This window comes from Artemia franciscana, chromosome 11, assembly GCF_032884065.1.
Source record: "Artemia franciscana chromosome 11, ASM3288406v1, whole genome shotgun sequence".
Lineage (NCBI taxonomy): Eukaryota > Metazoa > Arthropoda > Branchiopoda > Anostraca > Artemiidae > Artemia > Artemia franciscana.
This window is the reverse complement of record NC_088873.1, coordinates 43,526,477-43,539,540: the sequence shown is the minus strand read 5'-3', so window position 1 is coordinate 43,539,540 and position 13,064 is coordinate 43,526,477. Positions and strand designations below refer to the sequence as shown.

The window sequence follows — 13,064 nt, the reverse complement described above, 5'->3', positions numbered from 1 at the left end:
TGATAGTTTTGAATAAGAAGTTCCCAAAATTTCGAAAAATTCAGGAATGCAGGGCTGGGGAAGAGACCCAAAGCCTCCACGGCGCACGTCCAAGTTTGAAGGGTTTGAAGTCCATTTTGACAATTAACAAAAAGGATTGATTTTAGAAAGAAAAATATTTGGAAAAATCAAGATTCTTCTTTTTCTTCTTCTTCTTCCAAGTGCCTTGAGAACTAAACAAGCAGCCGGGATAAAGATAGGATGTCTTGATCAAATGGTCTTCAGTTTAGAGAAGGGAGCATAAATGTCAGTTTGACAACACTGTCACAGAACACTTTTTGGATTTCCTTAAACCGCATTATTTAATGAAGAATTTAATCTTAAATACCAAGAGCATCAAAATAAAAACAATTTTCGAACCCCTAGACCCATCTTTGTTCTATTCATACCTGAAAACAACGTTCTAAGGTTTTTTCTTTTGGCTTGTTTCGAAATTTTGACTATAAGACCAGTCTCACATTTCGAAAAGGTATCACTTTCGCACTCCCACTCTCCAGAATGAAATGCTACAAATTCCAGAAACTACTTTAAAACATTCGAGGATACTTAATAATACCGCTAAATTCGGACCATTAAATTTTACCCCCAACCTCTAATGGACCCAAATTTTTTGGGTTATATTTTTTCGATTTTGGGTTATAATTATATAACCCAAAATCTATATTCTCAATAAATTTCCAATAAAGCGAATCTTTTTTCAGCGCTGCCTGTTTACCGTTTGCCGTTAAATTAATAAAAAGGAAAAGATAGGGCTATTGAATTCATTGAGTATATACCGTTTGGGCTAGGCAGAGGAGCATTTGTGACATCAGCTATGTTAGCCTCAGGCGGCTTGGCACTGCATTGAGTTGTTAGTAGTAGTAGTAGCAGTTTGACGGAACCTGGCTGTATGTATTCTGCATAATGAGATATCTTTCCTTGCTTCCAAGCACTTAAAATAAAGCAGGAAAAACGCATCTTCTTTGTTAATTATTGGAACCACTTAGACGCTCAAGATTGGATAATTGTGTCTTCGTCGGCACGTCAGCTACCAGTTGCATTGTGATTGGCTAGGAGTTACAGACACCCGTTATATAAAGTGTGAATTTAGATTTTTCACCTTCACCAAAACACAGAGTTCTTATTACCAATTGAGATGTTGCCGATGTAGTTTCAGAAGTTAGAGATACTATGCAGTTAACTCTTCATTTATTGATTATACATGTTTATTGCATCACTTTCATATTAGCCAATTCTTGTTAAATTTTTCTCTAGTTTCTTTCTTATTGCTGCTCCACCGTTTTACAACTATATGTGCACGTTATAAATAATAAGTAAATAGGTTATATGATTTCTTAAAATATTACGCTTTTATAATTCGATTAATCACCGCAGCGACTTATCATAGGCGTGTATAGACCAGGCACATGGGTGAAGGACAAGTACTCAACTATGCATGCCCCAGCTTTTCCAAAAATATTAACAGCATTACGTGACATTTACTAACTTGACATTTTGTAATTACTGAAAGAATACTATGGTTAAACGCATGTTTTTCTTGGATCATTGATATACATATTATGTTTTTCTTCTTATAAATAAAATGACGCCAATTGTATACGGGGGGTCTCTCACTCTACTCTCTCTAGCTAACCTTCTGCCAGCGAGGTAGGTTACCCAGCATGGAATGTAGCGTGAATTGTAACGACTAACTGTAACATTTTTGACTCATATTGCATTCAATTTACAATTAATTATTTTCTGAAATTCTGCCGCAGATTTCTCTGCGTTTTTTCTTATTTTTTAGATGCGTAGCAACGTTTTAAACTTAAGCCCTTTTTGACACTTATCTAATAGGGCAAATTAAAAATTTTGATCAAATTTTTCAATTCCAACATCACCAGACCGAGATTTATCTTCTTTTTCTTAAGTTTTAGGTTATTTTTGTTGCAGCAAAGTAAAATAAATTTCATATCTGGTTGCAACACTGCTTGTTTTTAAGCGTGCAAGCAAAACTGACACAGTAAATTTGAAAATTAATTTTAAATTTTGAAAAGATCCTAGATTGGAGTCAATAAGGTCCGTGCCTTGAATATAACTTTAATGTTCACGGGAAGATTCATTCGTAAAAAAAGGAAAGAAGAAAGAAGAAGAGATTGATTAACACTTTACCTTCTTTAATGAAAAATCAAGGGAAAAAATTAGAGAATGGTACCAATCTAATATAATTTCCTTTTTCATCACTTTGTCATTCTCTGTCCCCTTCCCCCTAGGAACCGTTTAATAAAAAACAAAAGTTCAGGGAAAAAGAATAACGTTGACATTGTGTGTGCTTCTTTGACTTACTGAGACCAAAAGGAAAAGGATTGCTAAAGGCCTATCCACATTGAGATTTTACTGATATCAATACTTAACTAGCACTATTTTAAGTCAATCATAATTTTTCATGAAATTTTCCAGCTAATCAGAAAATTCTATAAGAAACTGATTGGCTCAAATTATTGCTCTGTATTAGTAAAATCTCATTACGAATGGGCCATGGGCTTTTCCTAACGTGCATAGCCTGCACCCAAAAGGTCTTGAAAAAAAAAGATTTCGTATAACTCTAGATCGTTTCTGAAGGGTCCAATAGCACTTAAAACTTTCTAACATGATCCCAATTTAATGTTGTTGTCCTTTTCGATACTTGGTCATTCTTCTACCTAGGAGCCGGTAAGAAAGAATAAATAGAGAAAAAAAATGTTAAAATGTTGTGTTCTACCTTGATTTACTTCCACCAGCTATTATAATACAAAGAATTTCTAACGTACCAACAGACTCTAAGCGCGTAAGGGACCAGACACAGACTATTTCAGAGATTACATCACCTCTTTGGAGGTTAGATATATCAGGTTCTGAGGTATTAGGTGAACTGTAATCCTGTATCCTTTGACACATTGCTGTCTCTGAAAGTTCTTCTCCGTATATGTGCTAACCTCCCATACAACAAGAGGTTATCTAATTAAGAAACTTAACGCCACACTTCCAATTCATTGATGCACTAGAAAAGAATTGAACAATCAGAACTTTGGGGTCTAAATACAAACCTATTTTTGGTGTGATATCCCTCTGCGCGTGTGGAGATTATTGTCCTCTTTAATAATTGTCAACGGACAGTTTTTGGTACCTATTTGACTAACCGGATTTCAAAGAGTATGCTGTATGAAAAATGTGGTTGTATCCCACTTTCTTGGCCCATAATGAAAAAAAGTTAAGATGGACAAACACGTTTTGTGGATGATGGATGATAGATTGCCGAGCATCCTTCATCTCAGCCATCCGTCTAGGGCCGAACAAAAAGCAGATAGTCCCCGACTCGAATTGGAGGAGATTATAGGAAATTATTTAAAGGAAATTGGAACGTCTTGGGAGAGTGTGAAGAGAGAAGCTTTGAAATAACTGGGATGGAGGAGAAGTGTGCGCAGCTGTGTTGACCTCAGGTTGATTGTTGCAGTAAGTTTTTAAAAGTAGTAGTTATAGAGAATAAGAATAACGACCCAAAAATCAAGATTTAATATTACAAGTAAGTAAAATACTGATAAATAGAAGCCTCTAAGTGAAACTATTATCCTTCACAATTGGTGTCTTCGTCTAAAACTTGGAGCTTCGGCCAAACGTTGTTCATACCCTCCCATACTCCTGGGAATCTATTACCATCAGACTTGTTGCATTGCATTGATATAGCAGAATGAGTATAAAAGTCGTCAAGAAGTTTGGCTCGTAGTGGAGTCCAGCTGATCGCTCTATAGTTTTCAGAAATCGCTCTGCTAGTATCAGTAGGCTGATCTTCCCAGCTAGAATGATTAGATTGATAGATATATTTATTCAACAATTTTACAATAAAGATAAACAATAAATACAAATAAAATATCACATGCCCCTTGCTATGGCTTTTTATCAACAAAATTTGGGTGAAAATTTTTGTGATCATGATTGTGAACCAGTATCAACCAAATACTTATCGTTGAATTTTACTCTGCTCTTTTAAGCTTTTTTTTGGTTTTGAAGTTTTTTAATTTCTTTGTTGATACATTTGACTCTATTCGCTGTTCATAAAAAATAGGAAACCTGTAAGCGTTAAATTTTTGGCAATTTAACCAGAGGCGTAAATTAGGGGGGGGGTTCAAGGTAGGGGAAATTTGTCCCCCCAGATTTTTTGTCCCTACCCCAGATTTAAAATATCTTTTGAGGTTTTTTTTTGAAAAAACTGCATAAACAACATATCTTGTCCCCTTAGATTTCGAAAGATACGTTTGGCCCCCTCCTATATTTTCGTGAATTGAAGCGACTGAGTTTGATATGGGACTTACTTACTTACTTGTACTGGAGACAATGTAAAGTCTATTCCGCCCAACTCAGCGAAAATTGCCAACTCGGCGATTTAACAAGGGTAGATAGATAGATTTATTGCTACGAAAACCTATTTGGGCCATTATGACATTAACAAAACAAGCGAAAAAATACAGCAACAAATTGCAGACTAAAAAACCCTCAAAAACTGATTATTGAAGAAAATCATCACGATGCCTCATACCTACCCGCACGAAATAAATCCATTCATAGTATAGTGCCTGGCAAATTCATTAAAAATAGGAAATTTCATAGAGAATTGGGTATTTCAAATGCTTAACTTACAATGTAGGATTAAAGCCGATACTTTTCTGCAAGTGATATTTAATTAGCGTTTTGGTTTTTTCAAGATTACTTTCAGTCAAAATCCAATGTGAACAAAATTAGACCTAGGTTTGAGGAAATTATATATGCTAATTAGGTTATTTGCATTTAAGATGGTAGGGCTACTGGGGACAGAATTCATTTTCTTTATCCTTCACTGCTTTTAAAGAACCTTGAAAGACACGTATGTAGTAGATTAAGTCAAACAAAGCCATCAAACACTAGATGGCGTAGCGATTTTCTGCTTGACAGTAATGCCAATCCCCCACTCTTATAGTTTCCCTTAGATTTTGTCTTACTAAAAAAAAAAAAAAAAAACTGACCGAACCAGTGGGATTGATTTTCTCAAGTCACGTTGCTTTTTGACATTTCGCCGTAAAGCATCCCATGAGATATGAAAAATACACTTTTTAGCTAAAAAAAATTGCATTTCAATCAAACGATGTAGTATTCTCGCGTGCTGTAGCATTCAATTGAGTATTCATTCTATCAGGAAGCACGTGATACCAGGGGCACCGGTTCAAAAAATGTATCTTCTGTTAAGTTCATTTAATGAAGATGCATAATTTTTTTTTTCTTTTTAAAATTTAGGGAGGCAATATTTTTCCCACCGAAAATTCCAGAAAAAAGTATTTTTCTAATATTAGGGGGCAAGAAATCCTGAGGTTTAATTACATCCCATATCTTCCCACTCCCACTGGCACCCTTACCTGGGTTATTACGTATTTAATTTGAACCAAAATAAATCCCCGCAAAGTAACTTCAAAGACTGTTTTAAAAATTTAAATTCTTTCTGTTTTTCAACATTGTGATCACCATGTTGTGATGCTGCAGTTGCATGTTGTGATACCCTTTGATTGCACGTCTTCTTTTGCTTCCAACTGGTCACAAATCCGTCGTTTTCAAAATGACCTCTTGACTCGTTGACTTCCTTGGTTTTGTCAAAGACAAAATAAAACTACGTGGGACCAGTTGTGACCAGTTATTTAGTTTGGGACGGTGGTCAGTGGCGTGACTCTGTAAGCTTAGCCAGAGTAGACCCAGCTCCAAATGGGTACCTGGAGAAATATGGGGAAGGTAAACAGGAAGGGTGTGCGAAAGCACAGGATGGTTGGCCCCCAACCCCCCATTGCACTTCCTGGCTGAAGGGCCATGAAACGGAGATCAGCACCGGCGGTTTGGACCTTAAGGGTCTAGTGCCGTCTTACTTTTACTTACTTACTTACAGATAATTCTAGATGCTGCAGTTTATTTGTATGTTCAGTAATTCATATTCCTTGCTAAATTCATCTGTGATACTTGTTAAATAGTAAGGTATTAATGAGCAATACCTAAGTATTTACATCAATATTATTAACTTTTTCTTGTTTATGTTTAGTGGGGGCAATAGATCCTGATTACCTACTGAATTTGGGAATACTTTTTCCAGCAATTTAGATTGTGGGATTTTAATTAGTGAAACGAAATGGGTCCCACATGCAAGAAGGAGGAAGACTCCATTAAGTGTTTTTATTCTTTTTTTTTTATTTTGGGGTTCCTCAATATGTTTATTCCTACAGTAAGAAATGAAGAGGATTTTTCTTTTTTATTATAATTTGGTTGCGAGTGATAATATTGATTTAAATTTAAAATAAACCGAACTGAACTAAAAAAAAACTTCAAAAAGCCATAGGATCCAATCAAAGCCATATCTAGGACTTGTGTTCAGGGGGGGGGTATATTTGTTGGGCCGGGGCTTAGGAAAAAAAACTTTACAGAAAGCATCAAAGATTTGTTTATAAGCATTTTTGCTACTTCTTTACGATTCAAACAGACATTTAAAGGGGAGAGAGGGGTTAGGGGTTAAACCCAGTACCCCTCCCCCTGGACACAACATTGATTCCAATACACATGTAAAAATCTTTCTATTATACACGTGACGATGAAAAAGCCAGGTTGAGAAAATTAGAATAATGATAAATGAAAATCATTGATTAGAGTCATGTAAATGCTAATTTATATTTTCATCTTTTAAAATTGAAAACACTTCTTTTTATTAATAAAGTCACATAGTACTAACAGACTTAAGAAGAGACAACGAAGAATTTAAATTGGGAATCCAATTTGCAAAACTTATACATAGATAGAAATAGACAGGTATTTTATCACATGATAAGTAATGTTTTTGTATTTGCCTACAGAACTAACTGGAGAGAAGGAAACATGTTAAGAAAACAATGGTTACTTAGAAATATGGAAAATAGTCATAGCACATTTTGCATACAGTCTTGCTATAATATACCCGAACCCTAACCCCAAATGTGCAAACATACATCCGAAATTATAAATTTTCGATATATTCTGCCACCCGTAACTTGGTTTTGGAACAACTGGGACGTATTGGGACAATTGATAGGAAATATTTAATTTAGGCCATATATTTGCGCATCAAAGGGGGTGGGGTTAAAGCATAGTGAAGCTGCATGCACAATGTGTTAACTATGATTATTCTGCATATTATGATGAAAGAATTTTTATGGCACTTGGTATTAACCAAGTGACATATAGCAATCGCCAATTCTGTCGGTCTGTCGGTCCCGGTTTTGCTACTTTAGGCACTTCCAGGTAAACTAGGACGATGAAATTTGGCAGGCGTATCAGGGACATGACCAGCTTAAATTATAAATAGTCGTTTTCCCAATTTGACCTCTGGGGGGTAGTGGGGGGCCGGTTAATTCGTAAAAAATAGAACAAAATGAAGTATTTTTAACTTATGAGCGGGTAATGGGATCTTAATGAAATTTGATGTTTGGAATGATATTGTGTCTCAGAGCTCTTATTTTGAATCCCGACCAGATCTGATGACATTGGGGGGAGTTGGAGGGAGGAAACCTAAAATCTTGTAAAACACTTAGAGGGGAGGGATCGGGATGAAACTTGATGGGAAAAATGAGCACAAGTCCCAGATACATGATTGACATAATCGGAACGGATCCGCTCTCTTTGGGGTAGTTGGGGGGGGGGGGTAATTCTGAAAAATTAGGAAAAATGAGGTATTTTTAACTTACGAAGGTGGGATCGGATCTTAATGAAATTTGATGTTTAGAAGGATATCGTGTCTTAGAGCTCTTATTTTAAAGCTTGACCGGATCTGGTGACATTGGGGGGGGGGGGGGGGAGTTGGGAGGGGGAAACCTAGAACTTGGAAAACACTTAGAGTGGAGGGATCGGGATAAAACTTGGTGGGAAAAATAAACACAAGTCCTAGATACATGATTGACATAAACGGAACGGATCCGCTCTCTTTGGGGTAGTTGGGGGAAGGGGGGTATTTCTGAAAAAATTAGAAAAAATGAAGTATTTTTAACTTACGAACGAGTGATCGGATCTCAATGAAATTTGATATTTAGAAGGATATCGTGTCTCAAAGCAATTATTTTAAATCCTGACCGGATCTGGTGACATTGGGGGAAGTTTGGGGTGAAGGAACCTAAAATCATGGAAAACGCTTAGATTGGAGGGATCGGGATGAAACCTGGTGGGAAAAATAATCAGAAGTCTTAAATACGTGATTTACATAATTGGAACGGCTCCGCTATATTGGGGGGGGGGGGGTTAATTCTGAAAAATAAGAAAAAATGACGTATTTTAAACTTACGAAGGAGTGATCGGATCTTCATGAAACTTCATATTTAGAAGGACCTCGTAACTCAGATATCTTATTTTAAATCTCAACCGGATCAAGCGTAATTGGTGGGGGGGGGGCAGTTGGGGGGACCGGAAATCTTAGAAAATACTTAAAGCGGTGAGATCAGGATGAAACTGGATGGGAAGAATAGAAACTTGTCTAAGATACGTGACTGACATAACCGGACCGGATCTGCTCTCTTTGGTGGAATTAGGGGGGGGGGTAATTTTGAAAATTGAGGTATTTGTAACTTACGAAAGGGTGACCAGATCTTAATGAAATTTGATATTTAGAAGGATCTTGTGCTTTAAAGTTCTAATTTTAAATTCCGACCAGATCCGGTGACATTGGGGGGAGTGGGAGGGGGAAACCGGAATCTTTGGAAAACATGAAAATTGGGGTATTCTTATCTTACGAATGGATGATCGGATCTTAATGAAATTTGATTTTTAGAAGGAATTCATGTCTCAGAGCTCTTATTTCAAATCCCGACCAGATCTTTTGACATTGGGGGGAGTTGGAGGGGGAAATCTTGGAAAAACACTTGGAGTGGAGGAATCGGGATGAAGCTTGGTGGATAGAATAAACAAATGTCCTTGATACGTGATTAACAAAATCGTACTGGATTCGCTCTCTTTGGGGGAGTTGGGGGGGAGGGGTTCAGTGATTTGGCGAGTTTGGTGCTTCTGGGCGTGCTAGGACGATGGAAATTGGTAGGCGTGTCAGGGAGCTGCACAATTTGACTTGATAAAGTTGTTTCCCCAGATTCGACCATCTGGGGGGCTAAAGGGAGAGGAAAAATTAGAAAAAAATAGGTATTTATAACTTACGAGTGGGTGATCGGATCTTAATGAATTTTGATATTTAGAAGGACATCGTGACTCAGAGCTCTTATTTTAAATCCTGACTGGCATTAAGCCTCTTATTTTCCTTTTTAAATCAATCTATTGATTCATAGAATTTTGTTAGAGCTCATACCATATGATCTCTTGGCTCTTAGCTCTTCTCGCCTCGTCACAAGTGCCATATGAGCTCTTAGCTCTTGTTTTCTTAACATGTTTCCTTCTCTCCAGTTAATTATCTAGGCAAATACCAATATCTCAGTATATTCCTTATAATATAATGTATGTCTTGCCGATAAGCTACATCTTAAATGGTACTCTCTTGTAAAAAAAAAAAATACTGCCTCTCATCAGACCGGTAAGATTTCATGGCGAAACGCTAAATCTTTATAAGCTTCTCTGGGTTATTTAGAATTCGCAGTTTTGTGGCATCTCTGAGTTATTGAAAAGATGTCGTAGCTATTTGCAAAGTAATTTACATTGGTCATATACTTTGGTAGATACTTATGAGTTTTAATAAATTATGAATAGAAATATCTTTACTTAGTTTAAACTATGCTCTTAGGCACTAGTATTTGGTGTATTACCTTGGCTGTGTTCCAGAGCCTAATTATCATTAAGGAACATAAGCTATTTGTTAATATCTTCTGCCTAAAATGGCATTGCCTAAATGGACTAGGCGTTAACCTCTGGCGCTCCCACAGCCAATCAGCGCGGAAAGATCTTGGCTCTGTTCCAGGAGTGAAAACAGTATTTTCTATATAATATTCTGTTATACAATCCTAATAAGGGGGTTTAATGCCAGAATTGCCTCTCACTCAATTGGACTACCTGTCTTAGCTTTTTCTATAATTAGCCATGACTTGATGCCCACAACTATTCCATTTTAATTCAAAATCAACGGTTTCCAACTGCGAGAGTGTCTGGTTTTGACTCAGCGCCAATTAATGTCGCGACGATAGCTATTTGTTGCTTTTGAAAAATGTTTACGCAACTGGTGTCTTTACAGGCTGTGGGTGTTGCAACGCTGTTAAAGCTGATGCGCGCCACTCCCAATTTTAGATTTTTTATGCATTCTTTCCGGTCATTTTCTGTGAAATAGTGGAAGTGATCAAAGAATTATTCTTCTTAGTTTCACTAAGTGCATTAATCATGACGATCCAATACGATAAGGTCACATTACACAAGACTAATTCATGTTGCTTTTTTGCAGCGCTATCTTTGTTAAAAGAAGCTAGATGGCATTGCCTGCTTGACGCCAAAGTCTAGGCGTAGATGTTCAGCAGTTACCGGGAAGCAATCCTTTTACTACGTTTTATACATATGTCATTAATCATACTTAGTTTTTTTCTTTTTTTCCTGTGTTATAGGAGATAGTGTAATTTAGTTAAGGCTTTTGCCAATACTACGAAAGCTGTTTAAATAAATGAATCTTGAATCATTATGATCTTCTATAGGGCTGAAGCAGTCTCGACCCCCATTCTCACGACAATCTTGAATATATAAATATCTTAATCCTCTATTTCCTTAAAATAATCTTGTCATGCTCCATTTTGTTGTCAATACTTGTTTGATTAAATAAACACAAGTCTAGGACTTTAGACAGACAGTTTCATCTTCCCCCCTCCCAAATCACACTTCCCCAATCAATATTAAGAATTTTATTTCCTTAATTTCTTGCCTTAATGGAGGCCTTTGTCCTGTTTACATGTCCTAAAGTTTTCCGGTTCATTAGAATTATCTGACATATTACGTGGACAGAGGTCATATCTATTCGCTGAGGTGATATTTACTTTATTTTACCTCAGTAAATTATCATAAATTGAGTTCAATCCAAATTCACCTGTATCTCTGTTTATGGAATTATTCTTGAATAGAATTTTTTAAATTTCGATTGTTTCCCTGAAAGTTTGCTTTAAACCTTGGTCCCTAGAAATCAAAGAAACATTTTCAAACAAAATAAAATGATTTGGAAAATTAAAGATATGTTCCGAGAGGGCCGACGTGAAATCTTCAGGTTTGGTATTTTGTTTTAAAGACGATGAAATAGAATTATGATGTTGTAGCAATCTCATTTTTAAATTCTGGTTAGTACGTCCCACATAAGAGCTTCCACAAGGATTTTATAAACCCCACTTTGTTGCTCTACGGAAGTCCGATCCTTTCCAGAATTAAAAAAACTAGCCGAAGTATTACTATCTCTTAAAGCTACCTTTAAGCCATTATTTTGTAAAATTCTTTTAAGTTTTACACTCATCCTGGAACATATGGTAGAGAACAAAAAATATCTTTCTTTTCTGTTGTTTCCAGAATATCGCCAGAAAATTCTAGAAATGTTTTCCTTCTTTTCGAAAAAGTCTGGTCAATTAACCAGCCCGGATAATGGTTATTTATTAAAATCTCTTTTAACAACAATAATTCCTCCTCAGTGAATTTTGGAGAACAAATTCTAAAAATGCGGTCACTTAAGGATATGATTAAACCAATTTTTACTTTGCGAGCATGACCGGAGAAAAACGACAAAAATCTGTCATTGTTAGTAGGTTTTCTGTAAATCTTAAAAATCCAGACTATTTTCATTTTTTAAAAGAAGAACATCCAGAAAAGGAAGTTTATTATCCTCTTCTAATTCTATTGTAAATTTTAAATCACCTCCCTAAAAATTAAGATGTTCTAAAAAACTTTTTAATTTCTCCATCCCATAATTCCATACTGAAATTATGTCATCCATATATCTCCCCCAAAATTTATGTTTTAAAAAGTATGAATCTGACGCTATTGTTTCAATATATATTACAAAACAATTTGCTAATAAAGGACTTTAAGGGGCCCCCATGGGTAAACCATTTACTTGTTCGAAAAAACCCCCTCTGAATTGAAAAAAATAAGAGAACATGTTGCACAACCTAACTAAATTCATAACTACACCGACTTCCGAAATTTCACCACTAATTAAGTCCAAATTTCTTAGTATCTTTATTTCAAGAAGAATTTCTCCGGCTTTTACATCAATACTCGTATACATTGACAGTATGTCGAAACTTGAAATTATAGAATTTGAAGAAATCTCCACTTCTTTTAGTTTTCTTTTACAAGTTCTGACGAATTCTCAATGTAAGAAATTTGTGTAGACATGAGTGGTTTACACAATGACACTAGCCACTTACTCAAAGCACTTGTTGGTGACTTTGTACTCACAATAATTGGTCGTAATAGCAGATTTGGCTTATGTATCTTTGGAAGTCCATATAATTTAGGGCACAAAGAACCTCTTGGTAAGAATTTGTAGAAAAGTTGAGGTGTAATCTTCCCTTCTTCCTTCAAACTCTTTAACTCGTTCTTAAACTTCTTTGTGTATGAGTCCATCGGGTCAAAAGAAAGTTTTTTGTACGTTTTTTCATCTTTCAGTAAAGCGTTTAATTTTGAATCGTAGTCCTTAGTGTCTATTACCACTAAAGTGTTACCCTTGTCTGCTTTTGTAATAATAATAGATTCATCCCTTCTTGAATTATTAAGAATCTTTATGTCTTTGATAGAATTGTTTGGGATTTCTGGTTTTAAAGCAAACTCTGACAGGGCTTAACTGTAAAAGCTCTTACTAGGCTAACATCTTTGATTAGGATGGGGTTTCTATGTAAAGATGTTTCTATTGAAAAGATAATTTCTTCTACTGGGACTTAATTAGTTTTAAAACAAAATTTTGGACCTTTTTCTAATACGGACTTTTCTTGTAACGTTAAGGTCCTTGATGAAAAATTAATTACACCTGGTCCAAGAGTTGACGAAGGTATTACGGCTTTATTTTCAGATAATTTTGAAAACTT

The 13,064-nt window shown here is 35.8% G+C and overlaps 1 protein-coding gene across 4 annotated transcripts in view; it reads right to left on the bottom strand.

Annotated features, from left to right (window-relative positions):
* Nucleotides 1-3,547: 3,547 nt before the first annotated feature.
* LOC136033262 (dopamine beta-hydroxylase-like) overlaps nucleotides 3,548-13,064 on the bottom strand; it is a 157,743-nt gene continuing 148,226 nt past the window's right edge. For all 4 annotated transcript variants that reach the window (XM_065714015.1, XM_065714014.1, XM_065714016.1 and 1 more), the window contains exon 9: nucleotides 3,548-3,851. In XM_065714015.1, coding sequence (XP_065570087.1) covers nucleotides 3,623-3,851 — 229 coding nt within the window. In that variant the 3' untranslated portion in view covers nucleotides 3,548-3,622. The remainder of the gene's footprint in view (nucleotides 3,852-13,064) is intronic.